At 40.4% G+C, this 14,867-nt stretch overlaps 1 protein-coding gene across 3 annotated transcripts in view; it reads right to left on the bottom strand.

The window, feature by feature from the left end:
• nhsl2 (NHS-like 2) overlaps nt 1-14,867 on the bottom strand; it is a 131,646-nt gene that overhangs the window by 48,049 nt on the left and 68,730 nt on the right. The window contains exon 1 of one of the 3 annotated variants that reach the window (XM_044097041.1): nt 14,179-14,634. The exons of the other annotated variants lie outside the window; for them this stretch is intronic. Coding sequence (XP_043952976.1) covers nt 14,179-14,203 — 25 coding nt within the window. The 5' untranslated portion in view covers nt 14,204-14,634. Of the gene's footprint in view, nt 1-14,178; nt 14,635-14,867 lie in introns of those variants that run through there. 3 annotated transcript variants of the gene reach the window in all.

Below are 14,867 nucleotides of genomic sequence, written 5' to 3'. Positions count from 1 at the left end.
TGCTATCAGCTTAATAGCTGCTACGGTACCTGATGAGCCAAAATGTATTACGTTGAGGGCTAAATAATTGAGCTGTTGAGTATGAAGAAATGTCAACTGCTAAATGGGGTGGCAATAAGGAAATTGTAATTTACCCAAACACTTAAAATCAAAACTGAACTCGAATTAGAAACCTGGATTTAATCAGCCTGACCCCCGGCTTCAGTAATTAGCCAAATTACTGCAGCTACGTCTGAAAGCGGAAAACTTGTTACGGCTTTAGGGAAGCTAAGATAGCACACCGTGGCTTTTGGACGCCTCCGAGCGTGAGTCACACCGGTTGATCTGTAAAGCGCCATCGCTCCTCGCTTTTCATGACTCAACTTGTTGGCCCGTGATGCCACGGAAACCAAGTAAGCCTGGCGGCTAAAAAAGCAATTAAGGGGCTGCGAATCCAAGGGCTGCAAAAAGGAGATGCAAGCAGAAAAATCAAGATGGTTCCTGTTATGATGGCACAAGATGAGACAAACTACTGAGCATGTGGCAAACAAGATCTGTGATAGACAATTATTCGAGATATAATCACCGCAGCAGATTTTTAAGCATCAGGTATCAGTTCTCTATAGGCTAATGGTAAAAAGAAAATAGCTATATCGTTAAATGGCCAGCATTGAGTTTTCCAGGCATACAGTGTCATTTCATAGCATTATCAATTAACTATGTTACCTTCAGTTGTTATAAAAATGCTATATATGTCAAACTTGACTTTAAGAAATTTTACCCTCTGACTTAACGCCTTGAAATTGGGCCTCTGTCTCTTTAAAAAACTCCTGTTCTTTCTGAAACTCCGCCTTCAGGAAGTCATCTATATAGAGATGATAGAGGAAGTCATCTCCTCTATTAACCCTTTAACAACATGTTTACCAGAGAAGTAGCTCATATATTAAACTGTGCAGTTCTACCAGGTGTTTGCTAATTGTTGCTGGCTAGTCTGAAGGAGCTGAGTGGGGGAGTCCTGGGAGAAAGGTGAGTCAGACGTTTGGAAGCTTCTAGGAGGAGATGCACCTTGAAGGCGGAGCTAGGTCCACCTAGCCATTTTGAACAGCTGACTGGTTGCCACGGGAGATTAAAGGATTTCTCAAACATGCATGAAAGAATCAAGGCAACACTCCAGGTGTTTTTGATGAGGGAATAACATTATAACATGATGTAAAGCTAAAACGAGGGGATGACTCGGCCCCTTTACAGTCAGAGGAGGTTACTGGGGGAAAAAAAACTGAAATGTTTGATAATATAGTACAAATGTATATGAACAAACATGTTTGAGAGCTTTGAAGTGAACAATGTTGAATTTTAAATAAACAAAACAGGTAAAGCAGCTCACTTTAAGCTCTGTTTGGGGGGTGAACGAAAGCTTTACACTGTTTTCTCAAACTTTGGCAATTTCATGGACAACGAGCAGCAACATTTTGTCTCAAGGAACTCAAAGACTTCTCAGCCAAGTGAGGGGCTATATTAGAGCTCACCACTGTTAGGTCTCGTTTTGTTCCATTGTAATTCCTTCAGAGCAGATTTCAGGACATGTGTAGTGCTGTGCAGGCTGTGGTTTACGTTGCACAGCTCAGTGCTGCCCTCAACAGGCAGCTTTGTGTAAAACAAAAAAAAGCAAGAGGAAGAACACTGCATGAGCTACTCAAATATTCAGTTTCTAAGAAAAATGCTAAATCTTATTATTAATGAAGACTTTATAAATAATTTGTTTTTTTTTAAATATCTATTCTAATTTTTATGTTCCTACAGCAACCAAATTTCTCTAAATATTTAACTTAGTGAGGAAACAACCTATCATATCAATGTGATCTTGCACATAGTTTTTCCTTAAAACTCAGAAATAAGCACCATGTTTCATTGCTCATGAAACCCAAACGAAATTCAAAACTGACACATATCGTGAAACCTTAAGAACAGAAAGTTCTGCACTTGTTAAACATGCATCCCTTCCCTCGCCGTACGCAGATACAGCGCTATGCTATTTAGTTCTCGGATTAAATTTATAGTGACATGCACCTCATTCCACCCTGTTTGCCTTCGTTCACTCGTCACTTCCTGTCTCTTTAAATCGCGTTCTCCCATCCTTTACTATCCCTCGCCTCATTTCTCTTCCTTCCTTCCTTCACTCGCCATGTCTGCCATTCATTTCCTTAGACACGCGTCACGTTAGTTGGGAGACGAGGTGCGGATTCAGGTCGAGTTACGGAAGACGGAGCGTGTGTGTGTGTGTGTGTGTGTGTGCGTGTACGTGCGTGTGTGTGTGTGTGTGTGTGTGTGTTTGTCTGCTGGAGATTAAAAGTTTCTCTGGCGTGGCAAGAAGAGTGTTTGTGTATTTGCTGGATGTGTTCAGCCGAGTTTTCCAGCAGGAACAAAGATCCAATTTTGTGCTAATTTACTGACGCAGACGTTTCCGTCACGTTGACTGAGTCGGTTAGCCGGACACGCAGAGCAGCTTAATTCACCACCAAATCCTGCTAAAAAGGGGGGAATAACTAGTATTATTAGAATTAATAGTCATTATTTTAAATGCTGTGCCCTTGTTACCATGGATACAGCCAAGATCTGCAGGGAATCGCACGCAGACACACACCTGAACTTGTGACTAAGTGTTTCTGCTGATTCCCTAAGTGACATGTCAGGCTAACCCGAGTGTGACTGAGTGTGTTGAAGTTTTATTTTGAGTTCAAAAGCTGAACAAGAGAGATTTTGTTGGCTTGACTGTTGCAACCAGCAGCCTGAAAACGGATTCATAATAAAGAAAATATCCGTCCTTGTCTCCCACAACTGTATTTCAGCCTTTTTTTTTTTACTTGTATGGGTGTTTTCTCTTTGTTATTTTTCTTTGTTTAATATCCAAGTTGTATTTTAATTGGGTTTTGATATCTGCAGTTTTGTGATTTGTAATTCTGTTGCCGTCCTTCGCCAGGACTCTCAACGGTTAAATAAAGTTACAAACAAATTAACATCGACTGGTGATCGTCATATAATTTTCTCAAGATTACCAAAAAGATAAAGACTTTTTGCTTTTATTTTGAATCTGCAAGATTAATTTTTTTTTAAAACTACAAAAACATTTCAATATTGTGTCACTGTTCGTCTCGGCGTCACCATGACAATGATCTTTAAAACAAATGAGCTGATTGGCGAGCGATGTACCATAATGTAACATTTCCAACTTAAACCGGCATCTGATGTCACTTTTTGTCCATCATTTTACTGCGATTTCAAAAAAATGTTTCAGTTATAATAAGGAAGTAAACATTTCTAGTAGATACGGACCAAATAATCATTTAGTGACCCTTTTTGTCAAAAATAAAGAAAAATTATCTATGGCAGGAAATCACATGCATTACTATGTCATTTCCATTTAATCAGTGTACAAAGGTCTTCAAACAATACTATCGTGCTGGTTAGTGTGGCAGAGTTCTCAAACGTCACGACTCATTGTGTGATGTCACGACTAATCAGGCTTGTGATGTCATCGTCACTGTTCTTCATATGTAACAAACTTCTACCTTCTGGTCATTGTTTGCTACACTACTGACCAGTTCAGACGTACGCAAAGCACTTCGTAAGTCTACTTCGATATTTTTGGAGATCAAGATGTCGTACCAAAGACAACAATATTCCAACAGCGGGTTCAGATCCCATTCGAGATCCCAGTCAAGGAGATGGAGAAGTGAACAACATCACCAAGGCTGGAATGAAAACAGACCATCTGTCAATGAGCTCCAGAGAGAGATCCAGAGACTTGGATCTCTCCTGGAAATGGAGAGATCCAAATGGTTCCATGAGAACCAAAAATTTGTCAATCTGGAGAAGGAACTGAGAGCAGCAAAATCTGAGCTGGAGAAGCAGAAAAACCCCAAGGAAGTTTTTATCAACAAGGGCAAAGAGATTAAAAGAACACTGCTGGCTGTAGAAAAGTTCACCAATCCAGAGACTCTAAGCCCTGCTGCTGCTGCTTCAAATGTGCACAGCGAAATAAAACGGAAGAGGAAAAATCTGCTGCAGCAGGAGTTTGAGGAACTGCAGGCCTCTCACAATGCCAGCAAGAAAACATTTCTGTCTCAGATCCAGGCTGAAAAAGAAAACAGTGACGCCCTCAAACAGGAGCTGGAGACACTTAAGACTAAATATGAGGAGCTTCAGTCTAAATATGAAGTCAAGATTCATGAGATAGATCAGATGAAGGTTTCCTACCATCAACTTCAGGTTTCATATGAAGGAGACGTTTCTGCTCTGAGAGAGCAAGCAGAAGCAATTCTTTCCCAGAATTCGATGAGGGACCTAAAAATGATCAACGACCTTGGAGCTGAGAAGGACAATCTTCAAAATCAACTTTCTGCTTTCCAACAAATGTTTTCCGCCCGTGAGCTCAACCACCAAACGGAGCTGGAAAATCTGCGAAAGGAGCTCAGAGAGAGAGAGGAACCAGGACCTCCAAGAAGGAAAGTGGCCAGGCGTCAGGTAAGACATGGGGAAAACAACACAACCCCTAAAAACATCATCCCTGACCCGGCATCCATGGATCTGGACTTCCTCTTAGAGGAAACCCTGTCAGAGGATTGTGAGGTACCTCATGCATCTCCTGAGGAGGTGAATGATTTTGTAGAGGAGATGCTGAGGGATTCACACATTCTGTATCAGAATCCCATGGAAGTGAAAAACCTCCGTCTGAAAACTCGGGTCAGAAAACATCGGAAGTCCAGATCCTGAACCTGTGGAGGTCAAGAGGCTCCTCAACAAGTGTGGAAAAGACACTTCACTCTCTGGGTCTCAAGAATCAGCAACAATGGGACAAATGCAAAGAGGCTACTAAAACAAGCAGAACCCTTTCAAAACCCTCCAAATATTTATCAAATTATGCACCAAAAAAAAAATAACTACATGGCTTAGCTGCAGCCACACAGAAAAGAGGTGGCAGTTCTTAACTGGGCGCCTCTTTCTGTAGGTTGTAGGTTCTCCCTGTGTTATTGTGGGTTTTCTCTGGGTGCTCCGGTTCCCACACTTAAATTAGGTAAATCGGCCAATATAAAGGATGTTCTAAAGAAAGGGCTTATTGATTTCAAAAACTGCTAAATGGCTCATATTTGAGAAACATATGTGCCATTTAAAGACACTGCAGCTCAAACCTGGAATTGTTTGCAAAACTGGAATCTCCAGATACAGTTGCAGTCAAATTGAGCTTCTTTATACATATTTTACAAGGAGGTTCCTGCTTGACTCTCCTAATTATTCTCTACATGCTGAATTTGAGCTGCTACCTTCAGGCAGCCCAAGGGAGAATAATAAAGTGATACACACACCCATACAGACACCTACCTACTTAAGTACTATAATATACATAATTACAGAATATATATATATATATATATATATATATATATATATATATATATATATATATATATATATATATATATATATATATATATATATATATATAAAACCTGCAATTATATATTACATATGTAATTTCAGATTATATGTCTACATCTATATAGACCTATATATATATTATTATAATATATAATAATAATATATTAGGAGGAAACACAATGTCTAAGACTTAAGCAGATCTAATACGCAGAACTGCTCGTCATGGCAACGCACCCCTTTCACCCCCCCGCCCGGCCGTAAGGAGATGATTTCATGCTGTCAGACCTTCAAGTTTAAAGTCGTCTCCTCGAGCAAGATCCTTAATCTTTGATGTCACTCATTCTCAGCAGCAGCACCTCTGGCTGCGTTCGAGCGTCTTTAATTCTGGGATTCGAGCCGCCAGACCCACATGCAAGAGTTATCTGTATTCCCACTTATCTCCAAACCACAAAAATCCCTCTCCTGTCCCCTCTAAAACTCTTTCTCCCCTCGGAGACCGTCGGAGTTCGCTCGGGGTGATGAGGTCACCGGCAGCCCGACTGATCGGCGGCTTCGGCTTCGCAGATCTGAAAGCTGCACAGAACACATTTAGGACAGTATCGATGAGTAGCTTGTTCAGGCTAAACAAATTACTGAGCACAGAAATAGATTTTTAGTGTTGGCAAAAACATCACATTTGAATAAAAAAAAAAAAAAAAAAAGCATAGCACGTATTATTACCATACGCTGCACCTGGCATGTTAAAAATGTCAGGAAAATAATACTAATTACTCAGAAAATGACTGTTGAGATGAAAAGAAAAAAATTTCATTTCCATTTCGTAATTTGTACCCTCTATTTTTAATCTTTTGTTCATTTTTTGTCATTGTTGCTGCTTGTTCTCATATCTAATTAGCTATTTTGTACGTCACCACCTCTGTTTGCTAGCAAGTAATATTTGTTTTGTAAGTGGTGAATATAAAAAAAAAGGAAAAATATGTCATCGTTGTGACAGACAAGAACTCCTTCCTTCATCTGCTGTGCTCAGTAGGTCGTCATAATCCAGTGTGACATCATAAAAGGTTAAAATTAAAAAGTTTAATTACGATTTTACTGCCTTTGTTTTTCGACCACCATTCCAGAAAGCAGTGTAACTTCTCCCGTTTTTAGCTTTTCTTTAGCCATCTTGTCGTCGTTGTAACCGCAGGGAGAGTCAGGTGGGATGTGAGACTGACGGGAGCGAAAAAGGGCAGAGCTGCATTTTATTAACTTTTGTATTTATTTATTTCCTCAACCGGATAAACTACCTATGCCTCTATTGAGAGTCTAATAAGTTGATTAGAACAACTTTATATTGTGCGTTCTCATATTGCTTTCTCAGTGCTGGACGCTCTGCAGTCTTATTATTAATCACGCCACAGACGTCCGAATAATTCTGGCCCGACGTGACGCGAGTTTCCATCGGGGCCACAAATCTGAACTTTATTTGAGTCTATTCAATGCAAACATTTGTGCCACAGAATGCTGCAACATCAAAACGAGCAGTGCGTCCGTCATAAATTGACCGCATAACGGCGAAGCTGCAAGGGAAGGAAGCGAGTTCTCATTCTCTTTCTGGGATTTTGCATATGAAACCAGGAATTTGTCTCGCCTTTGTTTATTATTATTTGCAGACTCGGTCAGAACGCTCGGCTGTAAATTCAGCCCACTTCACCGGCTCCCATCTGTCCCGCTGTGACGGGCCGCGTGTCGCTTTTCCTGCTGCAGCTGTAAATTCAACTTCAAGCTCCGCGCAGACACCGCGCACACGACAACACACACACACCGATTATCTATCACGGTGATTGATAACGCACAAACACAATGCGGCCATCACCGGGCCGCACCCACAGAGCTGACTCAGCATCGTCTGCCAGAGGTCGGGAAGTTTGTCCATGACTTGTGTGCGCTTCTGTTTTTGCACCTGAAAAAACAGGGAGTTGCGGTGCAGATCTGCAATCTGCACCGCAACCCCTTTCATCACCCTGGAGGAAAAGACTGCAGCAACCAGACAGGAAATGATGTCACAGCTCTGTCAAGGTCGAGGCCTTTGGCACGTTTGCCTCCCAAACCACCGCTGTTTCCTTTATCAAGGTTCCCCCCTCTGTGACACTCTTGGACCCCATCAGGTAAGGTGACTGCGCACTCGCCCCGCTGTACGCCATCAATCTTCCTTTACCACTGTACCTCACACACACACACACACACACACACACATACACACACACACACACAAACATGTGCACACTGACCCCTACAGTAATACACATGTCCCAGCTGATGGGTACACCTGGACACAGATGGTGCAAGCTCTCCTCTATGGATGCACAAAACACACCGGGCCGCTGTCGACTCCCATCCCAGTGAAAAACCTGCGAAACCTCATGCTGCAAGTTTCAAAAATCAAAGATTCAAAGGACAGCAGAAAGAAAAGGATCCTGCCTCTGCCGAAACCCACAGCGAGTCGAGTTACTCACAAACCCCTTCACGCAGCAAACAAGCTGCCATGTTGTACTTACTGGGTAGTTTTTGCTCAGTACATCCACAAAACATGATGTCGCTTTAACGTTTCATGCTTTGCAACACTTGTTATGCTTTGAATATTTAATGCTGCAAACAGCAACGACTGTCAAACAGAGCGACTGCTTTTATTTTTCGGCCCGCCTGAGACGCGCAACGCTAAGCTATGCAAGAGGCGTGATCTCAGCTCCATTGCTGGGGGGTAGTGACACTGAGTTTGTTTCTTGTTTTTATCTCGACTGATTCAATGTATGTTGAATTGATGCACTTTGTTGGCTGTGTTGGGATAATTGCCAACCAATTACACAAAACTGCAAAAGTACAAGAACATACAATGCTTCTGCATAACAGAATCAAAGTGTCCATTTCCGTTTCTTAATTTGAAAAAGGTTTAAATCACAATGATTTAGACCTTTTTCATTCTCAAATGCCTGCACAGTCTTTATTAAAAATCCTAAACAACAACAATGACCATCCAGTCAGTGACTTGACCTGATAATCCTTTATCAGTAAGCCAAGTATCCACATCTAGTCATTTCTTTTGTGGCCACTTTTTTTTATTTCTCTTGACTGAAGTGAACAGAAAATGTACCAAGCAGCATTTTGACAGTTTTCCTCATTTGCCAGAACAGACTACAACCTCCAGAGATCCTACATCACCATCCGTCAAGCCCTCCATTTTGTCCTGGCATGCTCGCTGACGTCCCTTTGTGGACAGATATAACCCTGATCTCAGAGCAAACTCCAGTGGTGCAAGGTGACCGACACTGGCTCCCACTGCAACACATCCATAACTCTGCCTACGGTAAATGTCTTTTTCCCAGCCCAGTTTGTAGTCAGAACTAAGCGTCAGTGTAGAAGCATGTTTGTGCTTTCCTTCCCTTGATGCTGTGCAGACCTCCTGACAATAACTAAATCTAAATACCCTCTGGACTTGAAGGGGTGTGCTGCCTTATTTGTTCAACTTCCCAACACAGCAGCCATTGTCTCAGGGGAAAATTCAAAGGAAACGGCACTCCATATGTTTCCTGATCTCTTTTCACTCACCGGACAGATAGCTCCAACAAATTTCAATGGTACTTCATGATTATCTAATGAGCTAATGGCAAATTGACAAGCTTGGCAAGTCACTTTCACTTTAACATGATGACAGTTTTTAGCTTCTTCCAATTTTAAGTTTGGTTTTGAAGAGATGCAGCTTTGAATTACTCTGATCCAGCATCGCTTTTCTACACATCTGACTGTAGAATGAGCGCAGTCTGGCTCCCACAGACGTTTTGGACACGTCAACTAACTTCAGCAGCATAAGCATTACAACTCTGAGAAGGCATAAATGAAGGATCTAAAAGCTTTACTTACTCTTTTGCTACTCCATGCCAACACTCTGTCTGCGCTAATGAAGATTCACTTGCCTCTGCATGCAAGATTTTTGAAACCTGTCTGCTTAAGCTAATAATAATTTGATAATTTGAAGGTGGCCACAGTTTCTGTAAATTTTGTCCCAAGACGGTCAGTTAGAAATAAACACAAATGCTCCAATCCTCTGATAGTACCAAACTATAAATTGTTGCATCCTTCATCCCAGTAAACACAAATCATCTGCAGCGAAGTCACTTCATGATTTATACATGCACTTCACCTGATGCTTCACAAAATCCTCTGGGTTCACACAGTTCAAAACAAACTGGTGACTCAATTTTGAATGTAAATACACTGAGAAGCTACATCACTGCAGTTTTTTTCTCTGTTGTAACCCTATATGCAATCAAAATACTTTTAACAAAAAGTAGTTTAAAGGTCAGAGCCATCATTAAGGCAGGAATTTGCTGTAGATTTAAATCCACACAGTAGCATATGTTAGCATTCCAGACTCTGCAGAGCAGCACAAATGTTCTGTGGTTTGAGGGGTTTTCTCTGGAGATGTTGGCCTTGCTGTTTGCACATTACGCCTTCAGTGGAAAATTTATTGCATCTGCAGACTGTCACCTTGTTGCCTCGGAACAAATCGCCTGCTCTTTCTATTGTATTGTTTTATGAAGACTTAATCTAAATTTGTTTTTGTTTTTTTTTTACTTCAGACCATCTTTGATCGGACTACCAAGAAAAACTACAGTTAAAATAAACAAGTGGTGATGATTATTAGCTTGGTTGGCAACATTGTGACAATTCTTTTTACCATTTAAATGGAATGTAATAAAAATACCTGAGTTTCTATTCTGTCTCAATGACTCTAGAATAGTATGGAATTATTAGTAGCCATGTTGGTGGAAACTAATGGGGATCCAAATAAATGAAACTATTATAACGTACAATGAAATATTACTTTACAAGAGCACCTTATTGTCCTCTGAGATGTAAACCTACTAATAGCTAATAATCCTCAATAAATACAGGTGTTTCTATCTCCAGGAGTGAATGCAGAAAATCAAGGGTTAGGTCCAAATGAAAAAACTCTCAAAGCTTTCACAGTGAGATGTAGTTGACGTTTAACAAGCTAATGGAAGTTTGGCCAATTCTCAAAGCTTTTATATTTATTACTTCTACTCAGTGTATGTTTCACAGTTTTGTTTGGATGCAAATGAAGATTAATGCAATGCCTCCATCAGTACCTGCTTGTCATTCAACCTCAGTAATCCATCAAAGTTGCTCCCTTTGTGCCAAAAAGGTTCAAGTCACATTTTAGCCCCATGCGTCTTTAATCTCTCTTTGTCTGCTTTCACTCCCCTTCCCTTCAAAGCCGTCAACTACGTCCATCTGAACCGGCTGCTCTGACAATCACGTCCCCACATTTAGCAACTCATCAGCATAAAAATTAAATGAGGCTTGATTTCGTCTCCCTTCATTTTCATACTAAATTGTGCAGAAGAGCTAATGGGCAAAAGACTTTGCGGCGTGAGATAATGAGTGGAGTACGTATACGGGTGTGTATGTGTGTGTGTGTGTGTGTGTGCGCGCTCTTTGCGTAACTGAAAACGGGCTTGTGAAATACTGAGTGTGAGCGCTGCTAGCATATGACTGTGAACTGTGTGTGTTGTGGCTCATGCCTCCACACTTGAGTGTAAAATGTTGAAAATGAAAATACTAACCGCGTGTGTGTGTGCGTGTTACATGTAATCAAAGTATCGCTATGGTAACCACTGTAACTGAACACAAAACTGTTTCCAAACCACAATCGGAACGCACTCTCAGCAACATGAGCAACCCGGTGCGTTTTGTACGCCAGGAAACCTTCACTGACCAAGCAGCGACTTAAAGGGCCAAGCACAAAGAGTTTCACAGGGTGGATTAGACAAAGATCCTTTCAAAGGAGATGAAGCACTAGCTGTATTTCCATTACACGTGTATGCAAAACTTCGCCGATATTTCTGAGGACGTCGGAAAAATACAATTTCGCAATCGCATTATTTTCCTTAAATAAGAAACGTGATCAAAATCACACGTGAATAAGTATGTTCACGAGATGAGTCATTCAAAAAAAAAAAAAAAACACTGCATTATCCGCCAACTACTTCCTGTCATCTTCTTCTTCGTGGGTTGCGCCAGTGGTAACATCCAATTGTTGATTGCGTGACTATTAGGATGCGAAAAACGTGTTTCCATTGCAGTTTTACAAAATGAGCCAGTTTTAATTCGGCCCAAGAAAAAAGAAAAAAAAAACTCATCTTAGCCAAACCAAAAACTTGAATCAAAAAACAAGTTATTTTATTTTTCTGTTAAGAAAATTTATTTTTGAAATGTCAAATTGCACAATTATATGGTCAATATAAACTCAACTACTAATCAGTTCTGAGAGAAGGTTTCAGACAATGCAACATTACTGGCTTCATGCAACGATTTTATACAATGTTGACGTTCATTTTGAATAAAATGACCAAATAAATCATGATATTTTTCATGTGTTTGAAAAACTGTGTGTTTATCAGATGAATGAATGCGAGTTACAATTTTTAGAACATCCTCTCAGATGAAGATGTTTACCAGTGAATTCACAGTTTCTAGTCTATTTGTCACAGTGATGTATTTATCTTTCCTCGTGAAAAGCTACCAGTTTACTCACAAAAAGAGGGATACATCCAACTGTCTCCAGGTTAAAGGTTCTCCACATGCTTAGCTTATCTTTAGGTATTTCAATGTTCAAAAACATGCTTGGTAATTGTAAGCTTGTCTATGTATGGTTGTCTCTCTACTAATATCCCTTGGCGGTTATCTCATTAAGACTCGAGCAGATTTCGTAACACACTGGGGATTTTGTCCAAGTGGTTAAAATCAACCAATGGATTAGATTTGAGGCTCTGAGTTAGGCTTGAGTAATATGGGACTAGGGTATGAAATATCGTGTCCTGTTGTAATAATGAAATGAAACTGGCTGATAGTTTGGGCTTTGACAAAAGCATAGGTGTAGTCTACATAACAGTAAAATGTTACTAAAGCTATCAAACCCTCATTTAGACATGACAACGTCAAATGTGTGCTCCTGATTTATGACAAGACAAATCCAAGGCTAGACATCATTTAACCCAAGCGATTTAGTTTTTCTTACTACATGTACAACTCCCAAACAAATCAATTTAAAATCTGGAAGGATTTCTGAAAACCATCCACCTGTCTACTTTCGGGGATGTACAGTTGGTATCGCTGTCACCTTGCAGCAAGAAGGTCCTTCATTCAAATTCCAGCCTGGTGTCTTTCTACATAAAGTTTGCATTTTTTCCCCATGTGAGTATTGCATGGAGAGAATGAGCGATTTGCGTTTCTGTAAATTGCCCTTGGATGTGTGTGTGTGTGTTTATGTCTCCTGTTTGTGTCTCTGTGTTGCTCTGTGAAATACTGGCTATCTGTCCATTGTGCGCCTCCCACTCAATAACAGCCATGGATAGGCACCAGCCCCTTACAAGGATAAGTGGGGACGGACAAAAGATGGACGTCTCCTTCACCCTTTGTTTATATTTACAGTATGAAGCATAACTTCTAACTAGAATGGCTACACAAGAGCTCCTATAACTTACCTATAACTACCATGAGCATTCTCTCCTTTCCATTTATGAAAAAGAAACGCTGATGTGCTTGGGGTTCATGCAGGCTTCACCAACTCAGAATTAAGTCTTTGAAGATCATTTTGAAATAAATTTAAGATCTATATCAAAACAAATGAAATGCAGGGAATCAAAACTATAAAATTTCTGACTACCTAGTTATCTAATTTACTAGAGAGCCATATGGTAGCTGCTAATGGCTTGTATGTTTGCTAGACAAGTCACAGCAAGCTAGCTAGTTAGCCAGCTAGCTAGGTAACAGGCTTATTGCTGCAGCAAGCTAGACTAACTTGGCTAGGTTCGCCAAGGAGGAGGAAATGGAAGAGGAGTTGGATACACTACTTTACCAACTAACATCTGCTTTTCATTCATGCATTAGAAAGAAAGAGGAAAAAGGTATAATCTTAGCAGTAAGCATTTGAGAACTATTGGTAAATATAGCAGGCGATTATTCCACACATTAGCTTAAAATAGTCATAAATGAATGTTAAAGAAACAGCATAACAATGTAAGCAATAATCAAATGTCAGCAAAGTAATACTTGCTATCCATTCAATTTTTCTTTTGAATTTTCTGTAAATATTGTAAAAAAGAAAAATGTATGAAAACAGCTAAAAAGGTTCAACAATTTGATAAAAACCAATTGCTTCCTCTACTCCAAAGACATTTTCTTATTAAATGCATCAAATGAATCAAATTTAAGTTACTTACTTCTAAATAAAGCAATTCAACTTTTAAGCTGAAGTAGTTGTTTGTTTGTTTTTGTTTTTTTTTTGGGGGGGGGGGGTTGTAGCACGTCAGTGTAGATTTCACATGAATGTTCAATTTGAAACTATTCATATCATTAGAATACAGCAATGTCTTAACAAAGACAGATAATATAAAGCAATTCTAGGTTACATAATACATGACTCCTTAAAATAAAATAAACTCTGCTTTGCTTTTCTGTTTAACCAGTTGTCTGTGATTTACTGAGATGACAAACAGCAGCTTCCTTTCTATTTACCCCCCCCAACAACGTCCAGAAAAATAACAAAACCAAAACACCTCGAAAGAAATAATACACATCCATGCTAACCTCAGTAACACCAAGGAGAACATTCCTGAGCTTTGCTAATCTCAAGAAGCTGAGTAACTCTGCTCCCTGCACCAACTTTTTCCAAGTGTCTTTTAAAGCATTCCTGATGTCTCTTACCCGGTCTGGCCCATAAAAAGTCCATGTTCGAGTTCCTAAATTCCTTCTGGGAGCAGCTCGCTTACATCCATGTTAGAAACGAGAAAGGAGGGCGAGAGGAAGAGAGGAAAAGAGGAGGGAAAGAGGCGCGCTGCCTGCTGAAGTGAACCCAGTGACTCACTGAAGGCCCTGGGCAGCCGGAGTGTCAGCGGGGCCGGTTCGAGAGAGAGAGAGAGAGAGAGAGGCGAGAACGACCCGGCGGGAGAGGCGGGAAAAGACCGAGCGGAGACCGGGGACAGCGGCTCGTTTTCACTAGCGGTGTGAAAAGAGAAAGGGAGGAAACTCTTGGTGGTGGCTGCAGCGCTTTAACTCGTGTGTTGTCCTTGTCCCCCCCACATATCTCGTCAAGTAACTCCACATGACTTTTCCCCTCTCCTCGTTTCCTTTCAGGTGTACCAGTACGGAAACATAATTATTATATATATATATATATATATATATATATATGTATATATATATATATATATATATATATATATATATATATATATATATATATATATATATATATATATGTATATATATAGTCACCCCCAAACTGGAACAGTGGCTACAACAGATCCCAGGAACAACATCAGACATCTCAGTCCAGAAATGTGCAGTCCTAGGCACAGCCAAGATACTGCGCAGAACCCTCAAGCTCCCAGGCC

The sequence above is a fragment of the Gambusia affinis genome, linkage group LG18 (genome assembly GCF_019740435.1).
Source record: "Gambusia affinis linkage group LG18, SWU_Gaff_1.0, whole genome shotgun sequence".
Lineage (NCBI taxonomy): Eukaryota > Metazoa > Chordata > Actinopteri > Cyprinodontiformes > Poeciliidae > Gambusia > Gambusia affinis.
The sequence above is the reverse complement of the archived record's forward strand: the minus strand, read 5'-3'. Positions and strand labels throughout refer to the sequence as shown.